The 26,391-nt window shown below is 44.8% G+C and overlaps 1 protein-coding gene across 2 annotated transcripts in view; it reads right to left on the bottom strand.

Annotated features, from left to right (window-relative positions):
• Window positions 1-142: 142 nt before the first annotated feature.
• Window positions 143-26,391, bottom strand: part of SF3B3 (splicing factor 3b subunit 3) — a 29,375-nt gene continuing 3,126 nt past the window's right edge. For both annotated transcript variants that reach the window (XM_082289771.1, XM_082289772.1), the window contains exons 5-26: window positions 26,115-26,256; window positions 25,046-25,158; window positions 24,194-24,331; window positions 22,856-22,959; window positions 21,476-21,641; window positions 20,920-21,015; window positions 20,378-20,450; window positions 14,800-14,951; window positions 14,243-14,398; window positions 13,733-13,888; window positions 12,888-13,031; window positions 11,889-12,011; window positions 10,428-10,582; window positions 9,174-9,348; window positions 8,343-8,548; window positions 7,300-7,456; window positions 5,815-5,940; window positions 4,480-4,692; window positions 3,470-3,568; window positions 2,910-3,053; window positions 2,073-2,177; window positions 143-1,055 (exon numbers count right to left, since the gene is read on the bottom strand). In XM_082289771.1, the coding sequence (XP_082145897.1) occupies window positions 915-1,055; window positions 2,073-2,177; window positions 2,910-3,053; window positions 3,470-3,568; window positions 4,480-4,692; window positions 5,815-5,940; window positions 7,300-7,456; window positions 8,343-8,548; window positions 9,174-9,348; window positions 10,428-10,582; window positions 11,889-12,011; window positions 12,888-13,031; window positions 13,733-13,888; window positions 14,243-14,398; window positions 14,800-14,951; window positions 20,378-20,450; window positions 20,920-21,015; window positions 21,476-21,641; window positions 22,856-22,959; window positions 24,194-24,331; window positions 25,046-25,158; window positions 26,115-26,256 (3,084 nt within the window). In that variant the 3' untranslated portion in view covers window positions 143-914. The remainder of the gene's footprint in view (window positions 1,056-2,072; window positions 2,178-2,909; window positions 3,054-3,469; window positions 3,569-4,479; window positions 4,693-5,814; window positions 5,941-7,299; window positions 7,457-8,342; window positions 8,549-9,173; window positions 9,349-10,427; window positions 10,583-11,888; window positions 12,012-12,887; window positions 13,032-13,732; window positions 13,889-14,242; window positions 14,399-14,799; window positions 14,952-20,377; window positions 20,451-20,919; window positions 21,016-21,475; window positions 21,642-22,855; window positions 22,960-24,193; window positions 24,332-25,045; window positions 25,159-26,114; window positions 26,257-26,391) is intronic.

The following is a 26,391-nucleotide window of genomic DNA, read 5'->3' as shown; positions in this document are numbered from 1 at the left end:
CCAGGCAGGGCAGGGGGGCAGCGAGGGGCCTGCAGGAGCACAGGGGCTCTCAGGGTGCGCACATTTTTGTATTCCTCCTCCTCCCCTCCTGCTCCCGCCAGGTCAGCAGCAGCTGCCACGAAGAAGAGCCCCAGCGCCAGGGTAGTGAAAAAACAGGCTTTTATTCTTCATGTGCTGCTCACAGTCACAGCTTGGAGACACTCTCTTGCCAAAGTTATTATGAAACCAATCAAGTCCCAGACTCGGGCCTCGCTCTTCCCCACCCCCAAGAGAGTCAACATTGTACAAAACTCTATTTACAGGGAAAACAGTCAGAAATGGCAAGTCCAAAAAACCCCCTTGCAATTCAGAAGAAAACGTTCAAGACAAGTGCGACAGTTACACCCTCCACACAGCCAGCTTCCCATTGGCTGCTCCCTGGACTACCATAAGCCCAGAGCAGCTCACCACTGGCTACTAAGAGGAGCCTGGTAATCCTGAATCATGCCACAGCTCCTTCCTTTCCTTTTCTAAAACGCTGGCAAATCACAAACCCCACTTGACCCAGCAAGGAACCAGCTGGACCTGCCCTACAGAACTTTCAGCGAGACACCCTGGGACTCCCCAGTCTGAAAGGGAGGACAAAGGAGAAGGGGCTGAGGGTCAGCTGGCATCCTGCCTTGGGCACTTCCCAAGAGAGAATTGCTCTGGCCAGAAGCTGGAATGTCAGGAGCCTTCACATAGGCAGCAGGATGTGTTGGGAAACCTAATACCTGATACTGTATTTACTGGAGTCACATTACTTTGAAAATAAACCAAGAGGACCAAACCAATATTTGAAAAGGGGGGAAAAAAAGCACACATTCCTCCTCCCAACGGTGCCTGGAAGAGCACCCAGAGGAGCCACGAGCATTTCTGCCCCTGCCAGCTGCCGCTCAGAACGCGTAGCGTGTGCGGATGTCCTCCAGCTTCTTGGACACCTCAGGTGGGGTCCGGTCCAGCTCCTCAGCCACATTCTTCTGTTTGTTAGGCTCCATGGAGTTGAACTGCTCACACAGGTCCCCATCAATCACGTTCTGGAGGGGCAAGGAGAAGAGAACTGAATCAACACCACACAGAGGCACTGAACCCTGCCTAAACAGGGGAAAATGGCCACAAACAGTTTGTTCCCAGGACTTTCTTAATCCTGTCCTGGAAACAAGACCATGCTCGGTGACCTCATCTGCTGAATAGCAGCAGTTAGCATCACATTAATTACTGGCCAGCTTGATTAACGAAACAGAAACCCAAAAGGCCTGGGTGCAGCTGAAGAATCCCACAAGGGAAAGGAAGAGAGATCCGCTTGGGTCTGAGCCCTGCACTGGGAAGGGTGGGGGAGGCTGTGAGTGATGACAAAGGCACCTTCAAACACATGGGAGCTGTCTTTGAGGCTGTGTATGCTGCAAATCACCCTGAAGCTTATCAAGAACACCACCACTCTCTGCACCTGGAGAGCTTCGTCTGCTGGGACAGTGTTCTGACTGACTCCACGCACATTACCCTGGTAGTAACTACCACCGGATCCTTCTGGTCATAGCATTTAGCAGTTCACAATTTCTAACAGTTCCTCAAAAGCAGAAATAGGCAGGAACAGCTGTTTCTGAACTTAAGATTTCCCTTTCCAATGGTGGTGGAAAAAACATAACCCAGGGCAGCACTCAGTTTGACCCAGCCACACCAGCAGCTACGTAATGCTGCTTCTCTTGGTGGAAAATGGAGATGCTGTGGGGAAATGGAAAAGTGCAGCTACAGCACCTCTCGGCTTGGGTCTTGGGACCAGCCCTCAGGAGGCTCATTACAAGAGTTAAGAAACCAAAACCAGACATGTATTAAGTGCTAAGTACTGCTCTCCTTACAGAGTGCTGCTCAAGAGCCAGCTGCCACAGGCACTACACGAGCCATTACTAACAGTACCCCCCAGTCTTGCCCACTGAACAGCAACCTTGCCTTGTTCAAGGCAATAACTTTGCCTTGCTTTTGCCAGCCTCAAGCTGTACCCCAGAGAAACTTGCTGCACCCCCATGACCAGGTGATCCCACGTGCTCAGGGCCTACCTTCACTGGGAAGTAGTAGGAGCGGAAACTGAGATGATCTCGTCCACAGAGAGGAGGGTGCTCAGACCGTAAGTGCATTTCCACATGCTGGAAGAAGTCATGATCCTGGGGAGATTAAGGATTGGTAAGAGAACAGTTTGGTACACATCAGTGCTGCTAGCAAGGCAAGACAACACCCATCAGAAGGTACTCCTGCAGTGGCTGGAACACTGCCATTACATGGCCACTTGGGGTTGAATGAGATGATCTTTAAATGTCCCTTCCAACCCAAACCATTCTGTGGTTCTGTCATTACCAGACTCTGCCAGAGCAGCCCTGCACACGGCAGCCAAGGTCATGGCTACCCCCCTCACCACTTCCACCTGGGAAGCACCCACAGCAGAGCTAAGCAGCCACCCTGGTCAGGATCAGCCTCCCAGGAAATGAAGCACAGAGCAGCATGGAGCTGCAGCTCCAACAGGGAATGTCTTGGCATCCAGTGCTTCAAGAGGCCACAGCAAATGGAGAACAGAAGACCATACTCAGGACTTGAAACATCAATAGTTTACAGGCTACACAAAATATGCCAAAGGACTCCTCCCTCCTCAGACACTAAACCACCCAAAGCTCCTCGAAAGCACAGATTCAGAACAGCAGTGCAACAAGGAAAGCTCTATAGAGCCAATGCAGAAGCCAGCAAACTCCTCTTTCCTTCTGCACTGGAGCCACAGGCTCTCCTGTAGCTCTGGTTTTCAGGCACTGTGGAGCTGTTCAGGGAATGCAGCACATTAATATACTGGCTGGGGATAGGTGCACAAAAAGCAGCAAGACTGCAGCCTGATGCCTGGCCTTGCTTACCTCATGGGAAGTAAAAGGGACCAAGATTCCTATCCCCCCTGATAACGTGGTATAAACAAGAGATTCAGAGCCTCCTGGAATCAGTGTGGTCTTCTGCAAGGAAAGCACCGTCTCTCCCACGTGGTAATTCATAATCACTTCAGCCTGAAAGGCAAGCACAGAAGCATGCTTTTTCTTTAGCTTATATAAAAGCATCAAAGGGCTTGAGAGAGGAAAGCAGAATAAATTCAGCCAACTGCTAGTTCTGAAATGCCTTTCTAGAAAGGAAGTGCCTTCCACCTGTGACCAGATGGCAAAACTCAGCTGGACAAACGGATGCAAGTAACGAGAGAAAGCAGCAAAAGAAAATGAGCTGCTTCCATCAAACACACCAAACAGGCTTCAGCTGTGATTTCAGAAATTTGGCTTGGAGCAACAGTGAAAACAGATCACCCACAGCACAGCAGATTGTGTAGGAGCAGAACTGCCAATACATCTCCTGGACAACACTGCAAAGGCCTTCACAGAAAAGCCGTGCATTCTTTTCCTATAATAACCATGTGCTTCCCATGAAGTATTACCTTCTGCGATGCTCCATTAAGCAGGCCCCTGTCCCAGAGAGCTTTGTTGCCTGTGGGATCCTCATCTACCTCATCATTGGTGTTGGGAGGCAATCTCACCTGTGTTGAAAGTGGAAGAAAGAATCAGCCAGCTGCAGAGAAGCAGCACATTATCTCTGGAGAACCCTTGTGCTGTCTGAAAGGCTGCTTTTGTGGACTCTGCAAGAACCACTTTACACTTACAGCAGAATAATCCAGGTGCCTCTCCAAAACAGCCTTTACAGTTATATGACAACAGTGGTATCAAGACCAATAGCCCATCACTCAACATGGGCAGGGCCTCACAACCAGCCTCTGCCCAGCCTGGCACTTGCAGATCACCCTGGGAGGTATGGTCAAACTGATCTGAAGGTGGTTTCCACTAAGGGAACAGTTTGATGGATGTGGGTCAGGAAAGCTGAAGAGGACTGATTTGTGTGTTGGCCAAATCCTGCAGGCGCAGCATCTGACGCGTGCTGAACTCTGCACTCCAAAGCACCCGAGCACACTTCAGAAAGAGATCAAAGCTCTGCCAGAAAGACCATCTATTCTTTCCTCCTCCCTTGCTGAAATCCAGCCAAGTGGGGAACTGTTGGCTGACAAAGCCAACTGTGGAGAGGAAGTGACAGAGAAAGCTAAATGCCAGCGATGATGTTTAGTCAGAAAAAGTAAGAGTGATAACCCAGACTGAAGTTCTCATGGGCCCTTTCACAGTCACAAACTTCTTTTCAAGGCTTATTCACAGTAAAAACAAATTACTGGATACCTCAGAAATATGTTTATGACTTGCTGATGCTTTAACTGATTTGCTTCATTTAATAAACCGATAAACTGCAGCCCACTATGATGACAGAGTCACCCCATGAAAACAGCTCAATGGTACAGGGCGTTGTCTCCAGCTAAGGACAGATTCTCATTCTTTTAAGATAAATCACGGATGTTTTAAGGGAAAACATGTCCAAAAAGCCCTGACTTCAGCAAGGCACACTCACCACACAGATGTTACCAAACTTGTCGGCTCCAGCCACAGTGTCATAATCCAGGAGCGTTGCTGTAGTGACCCACCGGGGGTAAGTGTCATCAGCAAAGATAATGAGCTGGTTCTCATTCCTTTTGTAGCGCACCCAGATGAAACTCTCCTGAACGTCTGAAACAATCACTCTGTGCCCAATGGTTTGGATCCCACAGATGTAGTTGGCAATGTGCTTTTGAGAGAGAAAGGACAAAACCTGAGTGCTTCAAACAGGGAAGCACAACCCATTAACTCCACCATACTCCAACTGAAACACTATTTCTGCCTGTGAACTACAGCTCACTCCCCACTTCCCCATCCCTTCCTCCAAAACTATCTCTCATTTCTGCCATACCACAGTCCCACTCTAAATACACCATCAATACAGGGCAACCTAACATGCACCATGTGGCATTCCCAGTCTTCTCTGTATGAACACTGTTCAAGAACAAGCTCTGCTGGTGAGCCCATGATTGGAGATGCCAAGACATCCCTACAAGCAGGCATTGCTTCCATGTCTCTTCACATAGTGAGGAGACATGGAAGTCATGGAAGGTCCAAGAAGGAAAGTTTCACTTTTTCATGTGAGTCATGTTTTAGGGAAAAAACCCCAAAACCTCACAAAACCACACAACACAATAAAAAAAGTTCCCCTACAAGTTCCCAGTCAGTCTGTTAGCTTGCTGAAGTTCTTTTGTGCAGTAATGAGCTACTGGCACAGGTTCTGCAGCTTGCACGAGAGAGGGAGGAGCAAGCAATTAAGAGTTAGAAAATCATGCTCCTGCAATTTCTTTTCCTAAAGTAGCAGAGATGCTCAGCAAGAAGGACCATCTACTTCAAGGAGAAAATCCCCTTTTCAGCATTCTGGGGATGTGACGAGGTGGTCATATGCACTCTCCAGCTTCTGTCCCCCAGCTGCTGATCACCTAAACTAATGAAACATTCCCAGAAATTATCTTCTATATGGGTAAGACCTCTCACATTGTCATCAGGTGGCCAAAGGAACAGTCTGTACAGACCCCTGCACATGGTCAGTGACAGCCTGCACTGAGCTGGGACGAAAAGCAACTTGCAACACTGTCAGAATGGTGGTAAGAAAATGGTGTGTGCATGGGATGTAGAGGGGCAGCACAACAGCCCAGTCTAGTCCAGTACTACTCTGGATAGATGCACCCAGCAAGGCAAACACAGCTCTGATGACCAAGTAAACACACACACTTGAGCTGGAGTAGCAGCTAAACCCCTTGTTTCACTCCTGCTGCAAAGTATCACTCATTCCAAAGTGACAGCTCTGGCCAGGAACAGAAGGCAGTACCTTATTCTCACATTTCCGAAGAAGTTTTTTCTTGCCCAGGTCGTATACACGCAGGAGCTTTCCAACTCCAATTAAGACTCGGCCTTGGAATGGAGCAATGGCTGCAGGGACCTCCTCCACAGGGGTCTAGAGAGGGAAGAGGAAGATTGTGAAATCCTCATTAAGAGAGCTAACCTTACATAAATCTTCAGAACAGATTCAGCTAACGGTATGGTTGAAGTTCACTGGCCTGTATCAAGGCTTTCAATGTAAAGGCTAATAATAATATTTTTCTACAGGCGAGGCAACAGGTCAGTCCTTTGGCAGGCCTTTTGACAGTAGCAGATGTCACACATAGAGCTAAGAGAGCCTTGGGTACTCACACACAACACACTGCTGGCAGTGCACCTTCAGTGAAGCACAGGACTGCTGTAAGAACCCCATACTGGGCAGGCAGCAAAAGCAAGTAAGGGCCTGGTTGCCTCAGTTCTTAGTTTCGGTTTACATCCAACAGAAAAACTTCAGACTTTGCCTAAATCTACCCAGACTGTTTCTAAAGAAAGGCATGAATGTAATTCAGCCATCTGACACTGCCACCAAAGAAACTGTTAAATATGAACAACTACCGTGTGTTCACAATTTCAGTAACTCGGATAGATTACTGTCTGAAAAATCTCCCACCACTAATCAATCCAAAACGACCAGCCACAGCAGAGTAGGGGAACATGTAGAGAGCTTCCAGTTACAGCATTCCTAGCTTGGCTGCACTGACTAAAAGAAGTTTATTTCACTACTTCAGCTCTGTTAACTTCCCAGTGGGTGTTCAGTGGCACCAGAGAAGGCCACGGTCCAGGACAGAACCCACTCACTGCATCAGGACTCTAGGAAGTGAGTAAGCCACAACATTCCTTTCCATGTGTTCATCTGCTCAAATCTCAGCCATGCTAGAAGTATGTGGGAAGAACAGTAATTTTTCTGCTGAAACCTTTGCTAAAGCCCCTGAGACCTATCAAACAAGTTGGTCACTAATCATTTCTACACACAATCAAACAGCATCCAAGGAAGATGACAGCTCCCACCAGCTGCGCATGGTCAGCCAAGGACTGACAGTATTAGCACCAGGGTTCAAGTGACCCAAGTATGAATTTGCTCTGTAAACAAGTGCTTAAGCAGCTCTCTGAGCTCATATTCCAGAAAGCAAACAGAGCCATTTCCCTCCCCTCCCTAACACGGGGATGAAAAACACTGCTCCTTTCCAATTTACCCAATTAGATGGGTAAAACTGGGACTCTTGAGAGATCTGTGTTCAATCCTCAGCTCTGCAAAAGATGGACCAAATGATTTTGTAGGAGGCAGCTTATTTTCTCCAAGGCTGCTTCCAACGTGTAACACCAGCACGATAATCTTGCCCAGGATGCACCAAGTACTGCAATATTACTGCAGCACTCAGGCAAGTAAGACCAACTCCAACACTCAGACTGGAAATAACCCCATCACTCCCCTCACCTTGTGCAGAAATTCCAGCTTCTCACCACTATTCACCAGCTTGTATGTGTAGACAAACCCTCCAGCAACTGAGCGTGGGTTCAGAATCAGGTCCTTGGCGACTCCCACCAGCACGTACCACTCATCACCAGTGTTGGAGAACCGGCACACGGCCACGCTGGGAAGGACAGGACACACCAGGACATCAGTGTCATCACCACACTAATGCTGCACACCCCGACTGGATTCCCCAACAGCACAACCTGCACCTGCCCAGCAGAGTCGAGAGTCCAACCCTTCAACACTGACATCGCCTTTTAAGAGGTTGTTTTTCCTCCTTGTAGAAATGTTTAATGCAGATTTGCTCATTCTGCTGCACTCTCCTTATGTGTTACAGCCATCACATATGCCCAAGCATTTTACGTTTTCACAATGCCCAAAGTGTTACTTTACACTTTCACAGGCTGGACACTGCCTAGCGATGTGCCAAACTCTACTAGAAGTTGTTTTTCAAAGGCTGATCCCATTGGGATATATACAAATAACTTTCCTCATCTTCCAGAGTTATTTCCTGCTCAGTAAATGGCTCAGGCAGGTTGGAAATGACAGGTCAGCCTTTTGGACTAACATGACCTAACTCTACTTCACCTGCTGAGGCACTTGCTATTCTTCATGGTTATTGTGTTGGTTTTCCCCTCCAGTCCTCTAACACCTTCCTTTCCACTTAATCTGTCCTCAGTTTATCTGGATGAGAAGGGGAAATGAGAGATAACAGCACATTCTCTTGTTCCTAGCTCTCTTATCTGCCATTTACACTCCTGTGTTGTTCTTTAGGCACTGGGCAATCACATTTGGAGCACCACCAGCTCAGAATGCCACATGTGGACAAGACTGGGGTTGGAAGGGAAGGGAAGGCAAGACAAATCACGTCCGGAATTTCAAGCCAGTCGCTTGATAACATGTTCCATCTGGATTTCAGCTCAGTAACAGATAAGCAAAAGGAAAAAAACACCTAAGACTCATCACAAGCAGGGACTCTTGCTGCATCTGGCAACGCTTCTTACCTGAAAGCAGCTTCATTCTGCTCCAGCTGGACCAGATCTAGCGTATTTCCCTGGATGGGGTTCATCACTCTGATAACAGAAGCCCACTGACCATTTCCTGCCTTGGGAGCACCAAAGATGGACTCAGGAAGATTCTCGTTCAGAAAGGCTGCAGCCATCTCTGCAGCCAGCTCCCTCTCATCCTCACCCGCAGCCTCCACCATTTCCTATGGCATTAAAGGACAGGAGAAAAGAACAGCTCAGTGATTTCCTTTCCCAGCATGCTGATCCTCTGCACAGAATACAACCTCCCTGTTTTGCCTAAGCCCAGGTATTCTGGGGCAAGGTACTGCTTGTGAAGACATAAAAGCCATTAACTTCCAAAGCGTCCACCCACCCTGAGCTTATTCCCCAGGGTGCCTCTATAGCTCAGAGCACGGCTGTGTCAGCTCTGCCCTGCCCAAGCGACAGTTGTCTGGGGAGCCATTTCTCCAAATCAACAACCCTGGAAACAACCCTGAGAAGAAAATAAACAACCCACTGAAATGCAAGCATCCTCAACCAACCACAGAAACCCCAGAGAACAGTGTTACACAAGCAAGATTGTCCTCCACCAGGTGGTTCTTAAAACATGTCCTAACAACAGGCAAAGGAAGAATACTGCGAAGTGGTGCATTCTGCTGAAATTGCTGTTTTGAGGCAGACTTCCACTCCCCTTTCAGCCCCTGCATTCACACAGGGCAGAAAGCCTTGCAGGTAATGGCAGCTGGGAACTAATGAGCAGGGAGTACTTCAGCTGCAGAAGTCCCCTCTGGGGAACAGATGTGTGTACCTGTCCTCCACCCCAATTACCTCAGCCATTTGCTGCTTCCTCTGCGCCTTGGTGGCCTCGGTGTAAGCGTTGTGGTCTGTCTCAATGATGATCAGGTTGTTGCTCTCTGGGTGAATGACAAATTTTCGGGGTGTGTACTGCAACGGGAAGGCAACCTGGTTGAAGACTGCTCCCAGCTTCTCCAGTGCCAAAATCCTGGGGGACAGAGATGTGACAAGCATTGAAAAGGATCCAAAAACAGCTGTCGAAGACAACGAAACTGGAGTGGAACTTTTTCTTTGTGAAACTGGCTAGTGCTAGAGAGGAGCAGCACCTTCTTCAGGCCAAACAGCAACTAGCAAACAGCTCCAGAGAGCAGAGCAAAACTAACATCCTAAAATGGGAGCCCACAGTGTGTGCTGCAGCACAAGGTCTTTGAGGGCTCTCACTGTCCCAGGGTGCATTCTGACTGGTGCTGAAGCAAGTCTATCCCAAGAGGAACAAAGGGCACATGGAAGAAGGAAAGTGCACGTTTGGGGAACAAATCATCTGAATCTAAATGTGACACTGACTTCGACATGTAATCAAATGCTCCTCAGAGGCACTTCAGTTAAAAAGAGTATGAAAAACGCAATGCCAGCTCTTTCTTCCTGTGACTTGCCAGCTGAAATGCCAGTTCTTCTGGCATTTGGTGTCTGAAAACCACAAGTCTTTCCAGAAAGAATGACTCCTTTAAAAGCAATGAATGCTGTAATATTCCAATGAGGACAGATATGAAAAAGGTGCCTGTTCAAGTGCATACAGCACAGCATCTGAATTTGTGGTCCATTATTTTCATTTATCTTTTTAGTATCTCAGCTGAACTTTAAAAAAGGCAACAAAAACATCCCTGTCATGTCTCTGGTTTCTTATATCACATGGTTTATTTCCTGCAAAGCAGCCAATTCAGATCACAAACCACAAGATCCTAATACATAACAGGTCCACATTTATTAAAAGCTTCCCTCTCTCGGGATGACAGAATTGAAGAATAACTTGAATTACACTTATTTTAAAAAGCTAGAAAATACAAATCTGAGAAGTACACCCCATTTTTTTGACAGCCTAACTTTCCTTAGTCTGTTTTCTGAAACCCATCGAAGTGTTTCTATCAAGTCATTATTCATAACAAAAAAATCTTTTTGAAGTCAAGTCCCTTTACCTCTTTCCTTTTGAATGTCTGGTGGAATTCACCACTGCTTCACCTGCCTGGCATCCCAGCCCGGAAGCATTTGTGTTTCCCTTCTGGTGCTTACCTCAATGTGTTTGTGGAGATGGCCACAATGCCCTCAGGGCATTGCTCAGAAGCAAAACCAGATGCAAACTCCAGTGTCTCGTAAGACAGGGGAGTCAGGTGGAAGCGTGACTGATAGGAATAACTAAGCCAGGAACGGCTTGACATGGCCAGCACCTGGGAAAGACAGGCAGCAAATTTATTAGGTCTGGAATGGAGGCAAGCTCACTTTATGCAACAGAAATGGATGTACAGTGCCCAACTCTTCCCCACTGCAACAACTGAACTCTTGCAGGTGGACCCCACGCAGGTCAGAGCACACCTGAGACACTTCTTGCTTTCAGCTTTCTGTGAAATTGCATATGGCATGAAGAGGAGCTTTAAAGTACTATCAAGACGACAAATACTCCAACTGAGGTGCACTAAAACTATTACCTGTAAAAGCCAGGATCAACAATACTGTCATATCTCATTTTTTGGAATAGCTTGTTCTAATGGGAACAGGCCTTTTAAAATAAGTATTTACTGCTTCATCACAATCCAAATGCTGTAGCATTCTGAAATTTACTGAAAGTCATCACTACCCTATTTTCAATCAAATTATGGGGAAAAAAGGAAGCAGATTGACTTCCAAACTCTTCAGCTTTATACATTTGGCAAAATGAGTTTTAGGTCAACCTTAGTTTCTGCCTGAGTAACAACAGCTGATCTCAAAGTAAAAAAGCACTCAGTTACTCTACAGGTATTCTCTGCTAGAGCTGCAAAGCTCCTCATCTCCCAAGTTACAGCCAGCAGGAGCAAGTTTAAGCAATTCCCCCAGTGTACCTCAACACTACAGCAGAGCTCGAATTCCCAGATCCAGCCCCCCTACGCTGATCGGCAATATTTCTCAACTCTGAAGGTGTCATCCAAAAATGAGTCAAGCAGGGGGTGGCTGATTTCCCCAGTGCCACATCAGAAGGGCTGGAAGTGGCACTTCTGATGAAACACATTTTTCCTTCTATGCCAAATCTTGCAAATATTTTCCTTGAGCCATGTATGGCAGCTGTCCAGCCCTTGGCTGAGCTATTCCCAACATGCAAGGACACAACCATTCACTGCATCAAGCATTCAAGGGTAAGTTTTCTGCCCAGAGCTCTCTCCATCTCTCTGTGCACTAAGAGGTAAGACGTGTCTCTAAGCCCAAGAATCTGCTCAGAGCTCTCCAAGCACACTATAAACACAGCCTATGGGTCAGATGAATCCTAGTTCAAAGACAGGGCAGAAGTACACAGTAGTAAAGAGAATAAGAACAAGGCTGTTTGTGAAAGAACAAGCTGCAAGCCAGGCAGCTCCACAATGAAGTCATTCTACTTCCCACCCTTACCCAGAGGGTCCCGCTGTGTTGCAGGGATGCTTCCCCACCCTGCCCACCCATAAGAAAATCCGGGATGCAGTGCCTGGGGAGTGGATCTGCACCCCTGCAAGAGCTCGCCTCCCTTACCGCCTCTTGGCCTTGCATTCGGACACGGAAGAGTTTGACAGGCCGGGAGCCAAGGTATCGGGTCCTGGTGTCAGAAAGATCGCCAGTGACAGGGTCCAGGACGGTTCGCAGCAGCACACCATTCTTGACATCAGCAAAACAAAAAGATCCACATTGAAGGTAAGAAGTAACTTCCTACACGCATAATTCAAATCAATGGGGAGAGGCAGTTTCTGAAGAATTAGCTTTTTGTTTTCCTAGCTGTCGGTACAACTCTCCCCGACGGCCACACTTTTAACAGCAAAGAAAGCACAGCTCCTCCACAGTCCTACATGGCAGAAAGGACCCCCTCCAAAATAAAAAACAGACCAAGGACTTTAGTATATCACATAAGCCATAAAAACCTGAGGGTGGATTCCAGATCCCCATCCCTCTTGGTACAGAGGATTTACCCAAAAACTCATGCTCCTTAAAAAGATTTTGCATTCTGACATCAAACTTGAGGCATGTGGAAGAACCTAAACTGTGCTGATTATTTTTACCACATGCAGAATTGTCAAAACAACATTTTTTGGTCAAAGATCAGAGAGTCTGTAGTGGATGTAACAAAAAGCTGTGTAATAGCAGAGTTATTAGAGCAGAGCCTCCGCTGTGGGCAGTTACTTGTTTGATACTCTGCCCTACAGGCAGCTTTTAAAGAGCTGCTCAACATTTCACCCAGAAATACTTCTTAAAATATGCCTTCTTTCTTGAATGGGGAAAGCACAGTCTGTCCTACATAAAATCCGGGGTAATACGCTTGCTTTTGACTAGTCTTTAGTCTAAAAATGTATGGGGAAACTCACACCTCTACTAAAACACACAGTGAATTCCCCAGTCACTGTTGTCAAGCACATTGTAACAGAGAGGGAAGTCAAGCTTTGTATTGCACTGCATGGTGACAGGGCTATTTTAACAATCCATCTTTCAAGCAAAAGCTCCTCAAGACACACCTGTCAGAACCAGTCAGGAACTCCTCACCTGCAGCCCAATGTTCAGGTACAGAAAGCCAATGGAGCCCCTCTCTCCCAGCTCATCCTGCTTCTCTGTGCCACCCATCTCCACGATGCACAGCGACTCGGGCTGTGCGGGCAGCGCCTGCATACTCAGGGGCTGTAAGCAATCCTGGGGAAGACAGGAGAGAGGGACCACTCCAGTCAGCAAGGCTTGGCATGGCAAGACAGGATTCAAGCTCCATCTAAGGAGCTTGGAAGATGCCCATTTAGATCTCCAGAAAGAAGTATTCAGCACAGAAAACAGAAAAAAGTCACAATAGATGCAGGCTCCATGAATTTTGGCAAGCAGGAGTGGTAGCAGCCTGGGCTTCAGAGAAGATAAAACTGGAGCCTTCCAAACTGTTCTAGCACTGTTTGCAGCTCTTTAGCATGGAGTGACCTGAGGAAAATTTAGGTTACTGCAACCAGCTTTGAACACCTCATCCGTTGTAGGCAGAGGAATGACAAGTTTGGTTTGCTGCCAACTTGCTTGCAGAATGACTCTGCTTTTAGTACAGGTACAAACAGGGAGATGAGAGGGGGGAACCCAACAAAAAACCCACCCAAAACAACAGAAGAAAATGCTCTGGTGACTCATCAGCTGAACCTCCAGAGGCACAAGTGAGTCTCAATAAAACCAGGGTATCTGTTGCAGAGAAGGATCAAACGCCACATTCCCTCCCAACCAGCAGAGAAAAGACATGCAAGCTATCCATTCCTGCTCACCCACCGAAATAAGGAAAGACAGTCTGGATGGACACACTCCACGTCTGGAGGGTCCTTCTGAACATTTCAAACCAATGGAAGGGCAAAAACAGCACAGCTACTCACCGAAGGGTCAAGTGAAATAATTCTGACAGTGTTGTCCACCAGTCCAACAGCAAGGAACCGGGAACGCTGCTCCCCAGGGGGAACATTGGCCAGGCTCATGCAAACGACGTCGGCCGACATCTCCTTTCTCTCTGTGTACTCATTCAGCTGTCCTGACTGAGAAAGAAAAACATATCACTTATTAATTAGATACTTTGTTTTTAAATATAATGCTTTGGATTTGTTACATAATATAACAATTTCTAAACAATTTGTTTTGGCTACAGTTGGGAGAACCAGAAGAGCAAGAGTACAAATACACAATCTTCAGCCTCAGTTATGAGCTTCAGAGACTTTAATTAGCCATTAAATAATCTCAGGTAGACACAGTCTAGATATGCAGGGCTTTGATCTATCCATTCTAGAAGGGTGCTTTACTACTGAATCCTTTTCTGCAGGTCTGGTCAAGGATCAATCCTTGGCATACCTCATACCTCACTCTTCCAAACTTATTCCCATTAACACACATACCGGGTCCATCTCAAAGTAAACCAGTTCTCCTCCAGTCAGTGCTATCACTACTTGTCTTTGGTTCACAGCACATTTTACAATGGTTTTCTTCCCTGGTGTCTTCCATTCATTTACTCTCTTATCTGCTCGGATGTGCCGGATCCCATCTGGATAAACCTAAAGGAACAAAAAGAAAGGTCATATCAATTCTGTATTTATCATCCCATCACAATTCCCATTTCACTGGTGGTTCTGACTCAGCAGAAGCCAAAGGCAAGAACTACTCCTGGCAGCCATGATCTATCAGCTATGCAGCAGGCTGAACCAGCAGGAAGATACTCGCCAGCTGGGAGAACTACATCTTTCAACCACAGCAAGGAACTACTGAAGGAGATTAGGACCATTTTCAACTGGTCCAGTCTCACTTAGAAAGATATAAAAAGGGAAAGGCTGAATCAGCATCATTCTCGGCCAATCCACATCTTTAGACATATGTTGCATTACTGTAGAAATCACATTTGTGCAGCAAGCTGAGAGTGGCAGACATAGCAGAGATGTCAGAAGCAGCTTTCCATTACCTGTACCAAAGCATCATCGCCAAGAAGAGAGCAGGACAAGGTGGGTGTAGTACCCAGGAATCCAGAGTCAGTCACTTCTTCTACAGTCTCTCCGATAGACAGTACCAGCGTAGCATTTACGAAGGACACAATAATGTAGGCATCAAATTCATCTGGTCAAGGGAGACAGGGAAAAAAAGAGTGCTGATTTAATAAATGCAAGGCTTCCCAACACAATCAGCAGTCTGACAGATGTCTAGCAGTTACTCTTCAGTAGAATTCCTGTGATAATTACAGCTGCTGACAGTATTGCACAAGTTCGCTCTAGGACACGCTGTCCAAAAGCCAGCCACCGCCGGATGCCAAACAATTCAAGACATAGCCAGGGATCAAACCATGATCCAGATCCAGAGTCAATTCACAATACTCTGGATTCTGGCAAACAAGATTCTTGTCTATTTTTTTCAAAGAACGCACAAGTACTAGAAGCCTTTGAGACAGCTGTCCCACTTCACACAGTGGGATGAATCCAGATTTAACACCCAATGAAGTCAAATTAAATACTCCAAAAATCTGAACATAAGGAATCTATCTGCAGAAACCACACCACGGATGCTGCACCGTGTTGTTGCAGGACCACAATCTCTATCTAGCAGCCAGACAACAAAAGGCTGCAGAGAACAATTTGGGTGCATTGAAGCAGAATTCAGGGTTAAACCAGCTCTATATCCTTCCCCAGAAGCTCAACTGGCTTCCAGTCACTCTGACAGTCTCCTGGAATGAGAAACAATTACATTTTTAAGATAGTTGCAATACTGTCATTTATCCCAATAGAAGTAAAGGTCAGTGTTTGCTCTATTATCTCCAGTGCTGGCTTCTCCCAAAGGGGACAGCTTGGGAGACTCCTGTAGCTTGGACACGGAGGAGCTATGCTAATCAAAATAATCTTAAGAGCTCATTTGGAAATAGGGGAACTTTGTGGGAAATGAGGGTAGTAGGACTGGGTAAAGTGAATGTCCCAGTTTACTGCTGTCTGCTTTCATTCTACAGAAAGCAATAGGTCTTACAAGGGGAAAAGGACAATCTCATTAAAACAGAATAACAAAAGCAACAGAAACAATGAAGTCTATTGGGAAATGGAGCCAGGAGTCTTGGAAGAGAAATAAGATTGCTTCAGAGAAGCAACTCCACTTCTGCTGCTGTTGTCATGCAAGTGCTATTTCTTAAAAAGAAAATTCCTCATTTTAACCCAACTCAACCCAAACCTCAGACCTGGGCACCACAGCATATCTAGTGGAGGTGAGGGTGTAAAAGAGCTGTCACAGTTTCTGCCTTGGAACGAGATTCTTCATAATTTTCAAATGTGGGAGACATGGAGAAGTGGCTAATGACTTTAATAGAAAAGGAAAATACAGGACTCTAACTGGGATTGAAACAGGATGCTACAAAATACAAAGCAGCAGCTTATAGAACCTGAGCTGGGTTAACCAAAACAAATGCTTCAAGAACTAATAATTCTTTTCTTATCCACCCTGTTTAGAAGGAAGCATTGCCAAACCTGCTGTGTCACGTTTGTAACAAAAAGTTCTTACATACAGCTGAAAATATGCAAGTGAAAAATTAAAAAAACCCATCATTCTTCTCTGCAACATCTGGTATACAGACCACAACTCTGATCAAACTGAAGAGTTCTGTGTAACTAAAGCAGTTCCAACAGATGTCTGTGGCATGAACTCTGTTTCTACTCTATTAAGTGATCACAGCATATAACCTCCAACAGCTCCAAAACCCTACACCAACAAACTACAGGAACCGGTCCATTTGGGGGAATGAGAAAGCAAGAGCTGAATCTGCCCACAGAACCCGATCAGTATCGCCAACTACTTGAATGCTTGGCTCAACAGGAGAATTCCTCCAACATTAACAGCAGATGATAAGAGTTCAGCAAGACACACACATTGCTTATTTTCTACACTGACAGCAGCTTCTCCTACAAACTTGCAGAAATTTTTCAACACCAGAAGTCTACAAGAATTCCTCGATCGTGGAGTTTCTAGCAGTTCACAGGCTAAGCATTTGATTCATAAATATCCCATAGACAGGATGTTCTAAGAATTCCATTGCAAAGACCACTGTTGCTTTCCAAATTACTTCAGAGCTTCTGCCTTCCTCCCTGGGGGTTGTCAATTCTTATGATAAACCACTGTGACCCAGCTGGAGGTCTAAACATGTGATTTGGAATAGGATAAAGAACTCTCATCTGAAAACAAAACAGATTCCCTCAGTCCTACTCTAAACAAAAACTCATTCCTACCTCTTAATACTTTTAAGCTCTTTCTTTCCATTGGCTTACATTTATATTAGAGCACGCCTTTAAGTCTGTGTCAATAATGGTGACAAGTGCATTTTTGCTTGAAGTCTGTGTTGCTTAATGACTCTCTGCTGGAGCTTTTGAAATAAAGGGTTTGATTTACCAGAATTAAGTCAGTGAATAAGACATTCATCTAGCCTCAAACAATACAATTTTGGTTTCGAAAATATAGCAGCCTAGTTGAAATTAAGAGGACTAAATCCCTAAGGCACACTAAGAAGTGTTCTCAGTTAGAAAAAGAGAAGATCTATACATTTTAATATGAAAAGATACCTATTTAACTCTACACAATCCCAAGGAAAACATCAGGCTCCCCCAGAGTTTTGAAAAGATAGACATAATTTTGTATGCAGAGACAAGACTTCAGAGATGCTTATTACCCTTCTAATTGCTCCAGTCAGCTCCTTTCAGTAACAGAGACGTTTTAATGACTCTGAAGAACCACAGCTAGACTCGTTCTCCGACGCATGCGTTACAAGTTTTCTGCAGCTTCATGCACACATCATAACCAGTTATGAAAACATGACATTTCAGTCCTTTAACTCTACACTACTGTGCTTTTCATTATTTGTCATGGATTCAGTGTGAGTTAGTCCATAAGAATTCCATTCTTACATGCCAGTGCAGTTGTGACAGTTTTCTCACACTCTATAGCATCTGAATCTGCACTGATACAAATGCAGTCACCACTAGCTCAGAGGAGTTCTGTGAACAAACTGGTGAGCAGTGGCAGAGCTCAGGATCACTCTCAGTTAACAGACTCTGAGGGGATGACAGCACATTTTCCTGGGCTTCTGTTTACTACTGTGTGGCGACTCTGCAGCGCTGACTCACTGCACATTGCTGCTCCAGCAAGAGTGCCAGGTAGGGAATGCTGACTCTTAGCTCCCAGCTCCCATCTGTCAACACAGCACATGGCTACATCCACAGATACTCAACTGCAAGAGAGGGGTTGGTGCAAATCCCATCCACTTCTGTCTCATGGGCAGATGAAGCCCATCATCACAGGACATTCCCATGCCAGCAATATCTACACGTGCTCCCAAGCACACTTGATCTTTTTCTCTTGGAGGTCTGTACAAAGCAGCTGGGAGCCTAACCTTGGTCTACAAGAGAGCTGAAAATACCCCTAAAACATACACATCCAATTTTAGCAAGAACTGACTGTCCCACAGAGACACATTTGATTGTTTTGCTTCCCAAGGACTGCAAGATAAACTGGGATCTGCTTTCTACTTCTCAGCTACCGAACTTCAAAGGCAAAAATCTTCAACTACACACCAGTTTCCAGAATTTTTTTACTGAAGTGCTTAGCATAAATGTAGCCCCATGCTGTTGGGATTGTCTGTGGTTAACCTGTGGGACTGTACAGTTGCCCCTAGCAGTAGGTACACACCTGTGGTGATCAGCACCTCCACCACCAGCAACCTGTGGAAGAAAAAAAAAGGCTTGGTATTGGTAGTGAGTATCACCACGTACCAGCCAAAGTTAGTATTTGCTCTGAAGACTGCAGACCTGGGTGTTTCTTACAGAGGCCCAGCAGCATACATGTACCATGGCACTGAGGCAGAGCCGGGAAACCCCACGCTGCAAACTGAGTCCTCAAGGGCAGTTTCAAGATTAGATACATGTTTGAAAAGGTTCTGCATTCTTTCTGATTAAAGCCCACTAAAATAATTTCTGAATTCCAAGAGTTGGAACTTGGGGATCGGTTTCATGTAACTGTATTCAGTAAGTAGCATGGCTTAACAGCTACAGATTCCAGTCTTTCTGAAATCATGGAGATGATGATGCTGAAACCTGGAGAATTTGGAAGGTGGAAAGAAGAGGAGGCAAATGAGACTGGTCCACTTCCTGCAGATCATGAATGGTCCTTCGCCTCCTGAAAAGTCAAAGTCTTCTTCTGGAATCCCAAGAGAAAAGATTTTAAAACTGTAAGGTGATGTCAGAAGCCTCCAGTCCTCAGAGGGAGAAAATCTTACCAGCTTCTTTTCCAGAATGCTGGAGAAAAGGTTTCTAACAAACTGGAATGCCCCTTTTCAGAGAACCATGTATTTTTTAATATGAACTGTGGAAATACTTTCCTTTTGACCTTTTTATTTCTGGGGGACATGAAGGCACTTTATGCTCAAAGTTCCTCCCATGTTGCTTAGGCAGTACATGTGTCTCAGGACATGAGCACAGGAACTGATGGCAGGTCTCGCAAGGCAAGGTAAATCCCACTGCAGTGTTTGAAAATTCCCACAGGGTTACTGGTTCCCTGGAAGACACACTACTCCTTAAATACAAGGTATCATGTCACCATAGCAGGCTAAGGCCTCTACTGCAACAATCTGGCCTTTCTAGATACAGTGCATAAACCTACGGAAATCTTTGTGAGAGTTATACAAAGCACTGCCTTGGAAATAATCTCTGAGACTGCCAGTACCCAGAACAGATTCCCTTTAAGCTTTTTAGGTGCTTCTGTGCAACTCTGTTCTCACCTTTAAGAGAAAGGCAGGACAAGGGACTACATTTCCTCCTGTACTTTAGTAAGGTTATTATTTCAGATCAGGATATAAGAAAAAAGCCTGATCAACCAACCAAACCCCTAATCCAGTATATTCTACCAACCTGGTATCTTGACCTTCCCAGAATCACCATCATTCTACACACTGCTGGGTTTTGAATAGGGAGTGTGTCCTAGCCCAGACTTTTTTTCACAGATATACACAGAAGGAAGTAATAAAATACAGACACTGTTGCTGATTTATCATCTTTGTTCCATAATTTGTATCCCACTCTCTCACACAGAGCTGATTACTGCAGTTGTCAACACACACATGAAGAATACTGAGTATGCTCCAACAACAAGAATAGCTGTTGCCTGCTGATCTTTGAGCAAGAACTTATGGGCAAAAAAGTATGGGAGGTGGGGAAGCATGAGAAGTTCAGCAGCTTCAGGTTGCAAATGTACAGCTGACACAGCATATTGGGTGACAGATGCAGCTGCAGGCAGCTGCTTCTTTGTCAAAAGGAAGTGTGACAATGCTAGGGGACCAGAGGGTGGGTGGCTTCTAAAGACAAGCAGGTGGCTGCTGATTCAAACCACAATTTCTGGGGATGGCACACAACCATCACGCAGCACCATTCCTATCTCCTTGGACAGAAAACCAGAAAAAAAAACAACAAAAAAACCACACATAAAACCATTATGACCTCCCTGTGCTTCAGGAAAATACTGCATACCTTCAACATGTCTTCTCACAGTCCATACAGCATTGGGGTTACCAGGCAGCTCTGAGACGGCCATTTCGGATACCTAAGAGTAAACAGGAAGAAGGTTCTTTTGCAAACAGATGTTTAGATTTACTAGAGTATGCAACCAAACCACCAGTTTTTAAGCTTTCCCACAACTGGGCAGGAATGCTAACAATTCCCAATTCTGACATTCTCAGCCCATGCCAGATGTGCTACAGGGCAGAATATATTCAGCAATGATATGGCAACATTATTGCTCTGGATGATCAGCTTTAAAACAAGGTCATCCGCCCCCAGCAGAGATCAGCAGCAGCTGGCAGACACCAGGAATGTTCCAGCTCAATACACTCAAGTCTTAGAAGAGACAAAATGCAGGTTGTTGAAGTCAAGTAAACAAAAAGCCTTTGAGAATGTAAGAATAAACAGTACAACCCTTCTATTTCTCCAAGCAAGAGAAAGGAGCTCTCCAGAATACAGGATTTCCTCCCTCATCACCTCATCTCTCAGGCTGCTAGTGCTGGATGTCTTACCTCAAGTCCATGTCTTAAAACCCTCAAGGACGACCTGGGCCCCCGACCACAAGCCACATACAACTGGGGTGTGTCTTCATTGGCCAAATCTGCTATCTGTGTGGAGAAAGTGTGTCAAAACAACATCCATGGAATGAGAAAATAAAACTAAGCTATATATATATACATACATACATATATATATATATATATATATATCACACTACTGCTTCAAGAATGCTTTTTTCAAACACCAAAAGCTGTGAAGGATGTTGCAGCTGCTGCCTTGAAAGAATGTCAAGTTTTACCCAAACTCACTGCAAAGAACTGGTCTGATGGTCAACAGAGAAGCAGCACAGAATTGCTGGCTGACACCATGTGTTTAGACACATATTTATCTCCACAGGAATCAAAAGCTACCAGGCCAGGTACCAATCTCAGGCAGCTGTACAAGAACTCTGAAGATTTGCCTTTCTGTGAGTCTTTACTTAGAGCAGTATTTCTGGAAACCTGGAATAACATAGCTGGTGACTCCACTTACACATGTGTAAACAGGAACTTGCTGATGGCAGCATACCTGACAACACAGAATAGGAGACAAACTGTCCAACTCATCCACCAGCACCAGGTTCTTCAGAGGTCGTGGCTGAAAAAAGAATGTGTCTCCTTCCTCAAGAGGCATGGCAGAAGAAAACTCTGGCTCCTCATCATCATCCCCCAGGTGAGCTATCTGGTACAGGTAACTTGAGACAGAAAGAAGAGTGTCAGCATGTTCACAGCAAGGCTCACGTAACTTCTTTAAGTAAGGCTTAACTTAATTCAGCTAGTAGGGAAGAAAAAAATCCAACCCTACATTATGCAGTTATTAATACTTGGCTTTAAGGATTGTCTTCTGGGTGACAAAATATTTAAAAATAATCAGAGGCCTGAAAAGATTAAAAAAACTACTAACAAGAAACCCCCCACAAACTCCCAGCCCTTCATATTTGCAGCTGTCACTGGCAAAGTATCCCAGAGGTTCAGTGTTTTGTTTACCCTTGAGCCTTTTAGATATTCTTGTGTTAAAGCCAAAGCACCAACTGACAGCTGAGGCCAAAAGCAAGGCCAGTGGCTAAGACTTCAACTCCACAGTTATCTATTTTATTGGAATACTCTCACCTTTTTAACCACACTATTTTTAACCATATTCCCTATTCCATTTTATGAGCCTAAATAACACAACAATCAAGTAAAATGTCAGAGAAGAAAAAAAAAAAACAAAACCAAAAAATCCACAGAAGGATAGACCGAGTTACTTCCTGTTTTTAATAAAAGCCCGAATATGGCTTCCTCAAGAGCTTCCTCAATTCAGATTCAGTCCAGCAAACTGGCTGGGGCTCCCTCAGGTGGCTGACTGTAGATACAGTCAGGAAAAAAAAGTTTAAATCTCTGTTCCTGTGAATCCCCCACTCAGACATAGTTAAGCTAATCTTCAAAGGTGTGCATGATCCTTTAGAGTGTTTAGAAGCCCAAACATGAATTAAGAGAAAGCTCTCAAGTATACATTTGCTAAGGAAAGGAACACAGTTATTGATAAGAAAACCTACTTACTTCTGAGTGGGCCATACACACAAACATCCAAAACTATCAAACTAATCGAAAAGATAATTCATCTAGATATGTGATGAACCCTACACAAACAGAAGGTGCTCAATTCTTCCAAAAACCATTGCAACAGCAAGTAATCTTTTATTCTCTGCACTTCATCATCTAATCTGAGTTCCAACAACAAGAAAATTCCCCCATTCATCATCTAACCCAACCATTCTTCTCAAATCCTCTGAAGAAAGCACCTATTTACCCATTAAATCAGAGGTGTTGTCTTTCTACGCACAGTAAGTTCAAGGGTCAGTCTGCAGGCCTGAACAGAACCAGTCTGCGTCAGGGGAAAAACACTGACGTAATATGGTTTACTCACTGGTTTCCAAATTCAGATGCCACAAAGAGAAAGCCTGTTTTCAGCACACACATGGCAGCAGCAACAGGAACAGTGTCAAAGTACTTCAGTCGAATCTCTGTTACCTGCAAACAGATGAAGATGTGACTCTGATGGTAAAGTACTGGAGCGCCACGTGTGTGATTTAATTAAAAAAAACCTGCCTAGCTATCTTCTCCAAAGAAATGAAACAAGAGCAGGCCAGGCTTAACATATCAGTAGTTTGGGGCACCAGGTCATAAATCACAAAATCCAACAGATTATTTGAACACACAAGCCAGGCTGCCTGTTCTATTCCAAGACTTTCTGCCTTTTGTAACACTGAGTCAGTTTGGAAGACAAAAGCTGTAAAAATAGCAAAGCTGCCTAAGAAAGAAAATTTGCTTCACGGAGCACCAGCCATTCTCCAACATGAGAAAAGTAACTGTCCTGAGCAAATTTCTAAATTTGATATGGTCACAACAACTGTTGCTGAAACATCCAAGAAGAATCTTCAGCCACTTGAACATCACAGAATTGCAGAGTATTCAGAGTTGGAAGGGACCCACAAGGATTACCAAATCCAACTCCCAGCTCTGCACAGAACAACCCCAAAAATCACACTATGTGTCTGAGATCATTGTCCAAACACTCCTTGAACCCTGGTGGGCTTGGCGCCTGCTACACAATCATCCCCTGTACCAAATATGACGTGTTTAGATGAAGGAGGAATTAACACTCAACATTTACTCAAAAAACCCAACTAGTAACACTGCAGCAGAGATCTTTTCAGAGCAGAATACTAAAACAGGCAGCAGCAAGCTACTGCAAGCCTGTAATTTCAACTCACAGACCCGCTGTACCAGGCCAGTTACCTCAATTTGCAAAAAATATTTGATATGTAATCAAAATATTGATTGTAGCATGTGAATATTCAATTAAGAGACCAGAGGGCACTTACTGCAATCCAGGGAAACTAAGTCCCACAGAATTAGTTACTGAAATACTCTCCACTATGTTCATGGACCACTGTTCACATCTCTTAAAGAAAAGACCACCTGTAGAATATCTGTAGTATGCTCAAGTGACTCTAGAGCATAATACTCACAGCATAATCCTCCAAGGATTTTGCAAACCCTGCATCGTGTGTCTCTATGAGTAATACCCCCAGTTGCAACCAGGGTTAACTGTATTACAAATCATGTAAAACATGTGCCCTTACAAAGCTTTTTGATAACTACAACAGTAAATATTTACAACAGTAAATGGTTATCACCTTAGAGAAAGTAATTGACTAAGGACTCCTCTCAATTAATGCTTCTGCATTCACGTGATACTTACCATGTCTTCATCAGTCTCCAGAGTAATTTTGAAGATGTCTCCCTGCTCTGTCTGGGCCAGGAAGAAGAACATGGACTTGGTCTTATGTGTAGCAGAGCAGACAAAAATCATACCCCTCTCTGGGTCATCCAAGTCATTCTGTCAGGAAAGAGAGTGAAGGTCATTGGTGGAATTACCTGACAAGCACAGAGGTGATTTCACTTAGGTGTTTCCATTTCACAGGTGCCTCAAGAGGTCACAGTATGCAAGGAAGCTTTTAACACAAAACACATCACTTTGTTACACCCATAGTCACCCTCAGTACATCTCTGCCCCAGAAGGAAATACAGCTGTGGGACACCGTGCCTAAGCATCATCCATCCCTTCATGTTTTTTACTCTCCTCTCCAGGTAACTCTCACATATCAAAGCTAAAAACAGAGGAAAGGGCTGCAACCCACGCAGCTGGTTTTGAGCACCTTGGCGGGTGTACAAAGCACTGCCAAAGCACATAATTCCCAATACCAAAGGGAAAGGAAGCAGCTTTAGATGCAACAGAGCAGTTGTTGAATTCACCTGCATCTACAATAGGCATCGTGACTCACAATCTCAAATAAGCCTATCTTGCACTAACAGTGCTGCCTGATCAGAGTCTTTGGAGTATCTCCAGTGTAAATCTCAGAGAAGAGACATGAACCACACTCATCACCTCAGGCTATGCCCAATTCTGTCCTCCCTCCCAGATAACACAAAGCCAGTGAGGTAGATAAGCCAACATGTGTTTAACACCTTTTTTTCTTACTTTAAAACCTTCCTGATGCCCTTAACCTTGAAAGGCAAATTCCAAGCATTCATCATCTTAAAAAATTCTCACCCGTCTCCTGGGAATTGGGCATCTGATATCAGGCTGGTCACCAAAGTTTTTGTAAGTAATATAGTTTTCAGAACAGATCAGCACCCCGCTGGGGCCATCAGAACCACCAGGAACTGTAAGAAAAATGTGAGGAGAAAAGCCTTTACCACAGATCTGACTCACTGCCTGCAGAACATTTGGTTTTCTTTAAAGCAATGTAGTTTCCAGTACTCTCCATCACCCTGCATATACAAACCTGCTCTTATTGAAAATGAACACAAAAGACTGAGTACCACTGCCTGTGCCACCATGAGAACAGGGAAGATGGAACCAGGGGACCTGGAAGGATGCAGCTTCTGATAAATTGCTTAAGTTTTATCCTTCCTAGCTTATTCTTGCTTAGAAAGCCATGACACACCCAAAATAACACACTAGCAACTTGTCAGTTAAACACAACCCTTGGGTTTCTGGCATGTTTGCTTGCAGAAAAATCCATCATGGACGGTTTCTGATACATCTTTAGTTAAAGTATGGTTTTAAAAATGCTTCTCTTGTGATCTCAGTGTAACAGAAGATATCATCAAACAGATTCAGCACAATATTTGGTGTCTGTCTGACAGCTGCCTACAGGAGATGCAACAGGGCAAGCATACAAAGATGCTCTCCTAGCTCAGCATCTTTTGTGCTTGGAGAGGAGCCTGCAGCAGTTTCCCTAGTTGAAAGTCTTATATTAGCTTTGCATCCAACCCCTTAAAGTGAGCTTTTAATCCACAGATTCATCTACTGCCTTTAGGTGATGGACTCCCATACAAGAGAGTATAGCACCTACACATTAACTAAAACTAAGTCCTTTTGCATTGCTACCAGCTAATTTCAGGGGCATTCTCAAACTGCAGCTACTTCCATGAATGCTTGTGTATTTCCACGTGTGAACCACCCCTCATTACCTGACTGCAAAGTCAATTAATTAATTTATACGAATGGCTCAGACTACAATTGAAACAACTCCTAATACGTAAAGAGTATCAGTTGTGTTTCCCTGGGGAATGGGAACCAAGCAGACTTATGCAAAAATAACTGTGGGCAGTACCTGTTATGAGGAAGTTGCCATGCTCTTCCAGGGGCTCACTGTATTTCCTGACAACGTGGTTCAAACCCAAGTCCAGTTCATAAAACGTCAATGTCTGCTGTGTGTTGGCTGCAGCTTCGCCGGTCGGATCATTGTCTGCTTCCTAAAACAGAACACATGGAGGTGTCTTTCAAGAAAAGTATTAAAAGGAGGAGCAAAACTGATGTGTGGCAAAACAGTTTTGAGTAACAACAGAATGAAGGCCAAAAGACTTACTGGAAGCTGCACAAGAGAAGTT

The sequence above is a fragment of the Coloeus monedula genome, assembly GCF_965178545.1.
Source record: "Coloeus monedula genome assembly, chromosome: 13".
In the NCBI taxonomy this organism is placed as follows: Eukaryota; Metazoa; Chordata; class Aves; order Passeriformes; family Corvidae; genus Coloeus; species Coloeus monedula.
The sequence above is the reverse complement of the archived record's forward strand: the minus strand, read 5'-3'. Positions and strand labels throughout refer to the sequence as shown.